General features: G+C 37.0%; 1 protein-coding gene across 1 annotated transcript in view; it reads left to right on the forward strand.

The window, feature by feature from the left end:
• Positions 1 to 148: 148 nt before the first annotated feature.
• Cntln (centlein, centrosomal protein) overlaps positions 149 to 6,359 on the forward strand; it is a 192,596-nt gene continuing 186,385 nt past the window's right edge. The window contains exon 1 of the mRNA XM_013020759.1: positions 149 to 246. Within this exon, the coding sequence (XP_012876213.1) occupies positions 149 to 246 (98 nt within the window). The remainder of the gene's footprint in view (positions 247 to 6,359) is intronic.

Genomic DNA, 6,359 nt, shown 5'->3' on the forward strand with positions numbered 1-6,359 from the left:
GGACACCGGCGCCGGACTCCCCGTCCTGCCCTCCCGCTCCTCTGCCCTCCCGCTCCTCTGCCCCGTGCCCAGCCCGGGGTGGGAGCTGGGGCGGGCGTGGGGGGTGGGGACGTGCCTCTGGTTTGCCCCAGGTTTGCTTGTTTTTCCCATGGACGATCCCGGAGGCCGTGTCCCAGGGCCACACCGTGTCTGTCTTGGTATCTGGTACCCAGTAGTGGAATGCCTTCACCGGTGGAAGAGGAAAGTGTAAAAAACATGTTGTTGGTAAAAATTCATGGATGAAGTAGCTACTTTTCAGTTTTCAAACTCACACTTGTCCGTGTTTTTAACACTATCCAATGTAAGTTGTAAACACAAACCCAGGATTTTCAAATTATTGTTAGTTTTTAGGAAATCTCCAGGCTGGGGGACCTCACACAAGCTAGATGATAATGATATTTATTAACCCACTATAATAACTCCCTTCTCTATGAATGAGGAATATCATTTTGTGTGATCTTGCCTGTGGAAAGAAAGCATTTGCTAAATGAGTTGCGCAAGCATTACTTTCCTAATATTTTTAGATTTTGTGTTGATAGTATTAAAGAGGAGCTTGATTGTCCTCATGCTCGTGGAGATTTAATTTTACTTTAGCACCATATTTTTCTTGATTTTACCAGATTTTTTTTAACAGGGTTAGGACATTACATGTTGCTATTTACTCAATACATCCTTTTTTAAAAAAAATTGAATTTAGGGCCTCTCTGGGACTTGCGAGGCAAGTTGTTCTAACCCTTTGAGCCGCTCTGTCAGCTCTTTTTACACTGATTTTTTTTTGTTTTTTGGGATAGAATCTTGCTTTATGTAAGCTTGGTCTGCAGTCCTATCCTTGCTTTCACTTGTCACTAGGATGACAGTTGCACACTAGCCCAGCCATTGTACTGGGATGACAGGTAGCAAGTACTGGACCCTCCCACCTCTACTTTGATTGGAAAGGAGTCTCTAAAGTTTTTTTTTTTTTTAAATTATTGTTGGTGCTACTCTTGAACTGTCCTTCTATCTCTCTGCTTTTAGCTCTCAATTAGGGATTATAGGATTGAGCTACTTTGCTTGGTAGCAGCAGCAGGTTTTTTAATTTTTTGGTGCTGGTTCAGTCCTGGGACTTGAACTCACTGTTCCTCAGCTTTTTTACTCAACACTGTTGCTTTGCCACTTGAGCCATAGCTCTACCTCTGGCTGGGTGGTTAATTGGAGATGGATCTCATGGACTTTCCTGCCTGGTTTGGTTTTGAACTGTGATCCTCAAATCTCAGCCTCAGCTAGAATTACAGGTGTGAGCAACCCTATATCTTCAAATCACTTAACTATAGGTGTTTAAGTCACTGTCTTCAAAATAGGTAACAGTTAAAAACTGCTTAATATTGGGCCAGTGTGTGAATAGGATCATCAATTTAGATTGATAAAACAATGAAATTCATTGACTAGTGGTAATTTTTTTTCTGGTTGGAGATCTTTGCTGAATCAAAGCTATTAAAACAGGATAATCTTGTTCAAATTGGATATACCTTAAAGAAATTTAGGGGCTGTGTGTGTTTGGCCTTTTCTTTTTTCCATTTTCCTATTCACTGGCAAAGGAACAAAGCAAGAAATAAAAGACACCAATGAAGTAAAAATTTTGTGTAACTTAAACTTCATGTGGGGAGTTTAAAAGCATGATAAGAAGCCTTTTGGTAAAGTCATAAGCTAGGACACTATTTGCCCAAGTTTTCTGCACTTTCCCTATCTCCCTCCCCCTCCTAGCTATGACATTAGCTGACTAAGGGACTTTGATTAAGGGAGTCAGTCTGTTGAAAACAGTCTGATGGACACTTTCCCTTAAATCAATTCACTATTACATCTTTATTTAATTTCTCTTTCTGAGTTTGAACTCGGCCTTGTGCTTTCTCAATTTGCTTTCTTTGCTGGCTCTCTCTACCACTTGAGCCATGACTTTAACACTTGCTATTACATTTTTTAAAATGTGACGCTCAACATGGCATTGACCTTTGTGACCTTGGACATATCTCTACTAGGAAGATGATTGTAATACTCTAGGCAGATGTAAGAATGTAGACATGGTCCTAATTAACTTAGAATGGTGATTCTTGAGATTTTGTAATATTAATACTGTTGGTTGATCATAGACATTCCAGCGGTGTGAAATGAAATGAGATTGGCAGCATCCCACATCATAAAACTTTAGCAGACCAGACTTCTGCTCTTGAGGAGGATTGGGAGAAATAGTGAACTCCCAGTTGTTTTATAAAAAAGTTAATTCCTCATTTTTTTTACATCTTTTTAAAATTAATTCTTCTAGTTATTTATTCTCCTAAAAATCTTAGCACCTCAGAAAATGAAGTATTAAAATTGTGCTAGAAATAGCAATTCAAAGTAGGTTCATTTCAATATTTCAACTTGGTAAGTACATATGTATACATGTGCATGTGATTGCAGAAAGAATTTTCCCTTGCAGTGTGTCATGAGCTCTGTTTTGTACTCCATTTTTAGAAATGCTATTCAGATCTACATTAACTTCAAACTTTGAAGTGGAAGCAAACATGCAGTTTTGGAAAAAATAAATCCCTGCTATCATTAGTCCATGAGCCTAATAGTGGCTCTTTTTAATTTTTTTTATTTCCACATTTAATCTATGAGAATTCAGTCATATTTGGTGAGGGAAAATGTTGGGGTGATTCCATACACTATTCTATTCCATTGGAATGCCTAGAATAAACAGGTAGTGGAGAACAAGTGTTTTCCTTAATAAGAGCACAGGAGCCCACTCTATGTAGGCATCTAATTAAAATTTTTTTCATGTGGCTTCTAGAATAAGAGACAAACTACACATAATGCTTGGAGGAAAGCTGTCACTATTAGATTTACTAAGGATAGATTAGCAGAATTTTTTTTTTTTATTGGTCATCCTTCTTGAACTCTGGGCCTGGGTGCTGCCCCTCACCTCTTCACCTCAAAGCTAGCTCTCTATCACTTGAGCCACAGTACCACTTCTGGTTTTCTGGTGGTGTATTAGCGATAAGAGTCTCATTGGCTTTCCTGTCCGGGCTGGCTTTGAACTGTGATCCTCAGATCTAAACTTCCTGAGTAGCTAAGATTATAGGCGTGAGCCACCTGGCATCCGGCTATATTCTTAATTTTGATTGTATCTTTCCAGAATGTATTTTGTTTGTCACAAAAGATACTTGTGGGATGTTTATATGTACTTTTATTAACATTTGCAGAATTCTACATGAGAAAAAGTAATATAAAGTTTGTGTAGTATTTATAAGATTTACTTTTTATTCCAATATTGGGGCTTGAACTCATGTCCTCATGTTCTGACTCAGCTTTTTCACCCCACCATTTGGGCATATATCCAGTTCTGACTTTTTGCTGATTAATTGGTGATAAGGTCTTGTAGATTGGTTTGCCTGGACTGGTTCCAAAGTGCAATCATTAGGACTCAGTCTTCTGAGAGCTAGGATTACAGGTATGAGCTGCTAGCACCTGACAGGTTAGTCATTATTTTGCTATCAGCCCAAAATATTTAGTAAACTTATTAACCAATTTCAAGTAAAAAATTTTTAGGAGTAAGTAAAATAGATTAATTACCAGATTTGATCATTAAGCTAACTTTTTTGAAAGTGTATGATGAGGAAAGTATATGACAAGAGAATTAACAGGTACATTTTATTTTAGCACATTAGGTGATTTGAAACTTGACCAAAAATTGAAAGACTCTTATCTCCAGTTAATGAACAGAAAACTGGAAGTGGTTTTGTGGTTCAAGTGGTAGAGCACTGGCCTTGAGTTGAAGAGCTAACAGACTGCACCCAGGCCCAGAGTTCAAGCCCCATGACCAATTAAAAAAAACAACAACAACTAAAGGCAGTTTTGAGTGTCTCTTTTCCCAGATGGTGTCTATTTCCATGGAAGTTGATAAATAACAGGCAAAAACCATTCTACTTCTAAGAAAATACAGAGCCAAATCACCGAGACTTAGTCATCTTTCATAGACTGAGCTTTACAAACCTTGTGAGAAGGTTTAGACTTTTAATTTCAAGTTTAAATTTTTGGTATGGAAGTTCTATACTAAGAATAAGAAATATGAATCATTTTTAAAGATTTTTTTTAACTTCATTTTTTTTTTGGCAATAGTAAGGTTTGAACTCAGGGCCTCACACTTGTTAGGCTGACAATCTTTTTCCTATTTTAAACTTTTTAAGAAGAGTGACCAAAGGAAGGGAGACTATCAAGGGACTATGATTTGCAGCAGTTTATTTTAATGGTGTCTGAAATAACTTGGAAACCATTTTTAAAAATGGGCGTTATTTTTTGCATGTGAAAGAGGTTTTTAGTAATCAGAGGTATAATCATACTGAAAATAATACAAAATATTTAAACAGCATCCTCAACAATAGTTCTGAAATTTGTTTGTAGAATTATAACTTCCCAAAGAGCTTATTTATTATTATTATTATTGTTATTTGGTGCAGTCCTGGGTATTGAACTCAGGCCCTGGGTGCTGTCCCTGAGCTATTTTGCTCAAGGTTAGTGCTCTACCACTTATTTGAGCCACACCTCCACTTCTGGCTTTTGTTTTCTTTTGTGGTCAAGTGGAGATAAGAGTCTCACAAACGTACTTGCCCTAACTAGCTTCAAACCATGATTCTCAGATGTGAGCCTCCTTAGTAGCTATGATTATAGGTGTGAGCCACCAGTACCTGGTTAGAACTTGCTCTTTTCCCCCAAATTATTGACATATATACATCATGATGTACACACCTGCATGTACACATACATTATATTAAGCTGAGTCCCAATGGGTTTAAACCTGTAATCCTACTAATAAGGAGATGGACATTAGTAGGATCATGGTTTGAGGCCATCCTAGGTAAAAAGTTCATGGGACCTTCATTTCAATAGCTAGACGTGGTGGTATGTACCTCTCATCCCAGCTATGATAGAAGGCTGATTCTAGTCCAACCTGAGCAAAACAGTTCAGGAGAACCCACCTAACCAGAAAAAGTTGGATGTGGTACCATACTCCTTTTATCCCAGCTAGAGTAGGTAGTATAATTAGGGAAACTGATCATGGTCTAGGCCAGCACAGGCCAATAATAACTTACCTTAAAAAATAACCAGCACATATAGGGCTGGAAGTGCCTAGCAAGCACAAAAGCCGGTACCACCAAAAGCAGCAGCAATATACAAAATAAAGAAAATCCCCTCAAAATTATGTACACTATAACTATATGTATATAAATTTTGTCAATTTTGAATATAAAAGTTAAAATCTAGAAGGAATGGGTAAATATATTTCTGATCTTGGAGTAGAAAAGGCTTTTTGTAACTGTTACATAAAAATCCAAAAGCTATAATGGGAAAGAAAGATAAATTCCAATATATGAAATTAATACTGCTTTTTTCAAAAAATTTTCCAAAGTTAAATAATCAAAAATAGACTGGGAAAAGATATTTCTGACACATTTGTAAAATCTACATATAAGTGTTTCAGTTAAATTCTAACATTTTTTTTTACATTTCATATGTAAACTTGAAATAGTTGCATGGTTCGTAAGGCAAGATACTTCAATGATAGCAAAGATCCCAAATGATTTCTGTAACTAAAGGAGAGAATGGATAATGGAATCACCTACAAATTGAAGTATCTAGTCACTTGTTTAGACCCTAACAAAGAAATGAATATAAAATATATTTTCCTTCAAGTATGCCATGGGAAAATAATGAAAAATATTAGTACCTGTGGGCTTTGGAAGATATTATAAATTAGTCACAGAGGTCTTCCTTGAGGTGATAATTCACCAAAGGCATGAATAAAGTGAGGAAATAATTTATATGAAAATCTGGAAAATAGTGTATTATGTATGAAGGCCAGGGATCAAATAGAGCAAGGAAGTCAATGTGAACAGAGGGAAGACTGATATAAGATATTGGAACAGTATGTATGAGGCCATGTTACATAGAACTTTGTGGATTTGGTAGAATATGGATTTTTTCTTAATGTTATAAGACCACATTAGAGAAAGTTGAGTTATTAGCCTAGAAGACAATTGTAAAGAGTTCAGTAAGAGTTGAGTTTTAGTGGTTGATATTGGGATCTATTGGGCAGATAAGGCCATTTATTGATGTATTGTATATCAAGTGGCAGGAAAAGAGAACCAAGTGAGTTGATATTGGACCATTTTCTGAAATGCAGAGGGGTAGATTTTTTTTTTTTTTTTGGGTCCAATTATGGGGCCTGAACTCTGGGCCTGGGCACTGTCCCTCAGCTCTTCAGCTCAAGGCTAGCACTCTACCACTTATGCCACAGCGCCACTTCT

The sequence above is a fragment of the Dipodomys ordii genome, unplaced genomic scaffold, assembly GCF_000151885.1.
Source record: "Dipodomys ordii isolate 6190 unplaced genomic scaffold, Dord_2.0 Scaffold53, whole genome shotgun sequence".
Taxonomy (NCBI): Eukaryota; Metazoa; Chordata; class Mammalia; order Rodentia; family Heteromyidae; genus Dipodomys; species Dipodomys ordii.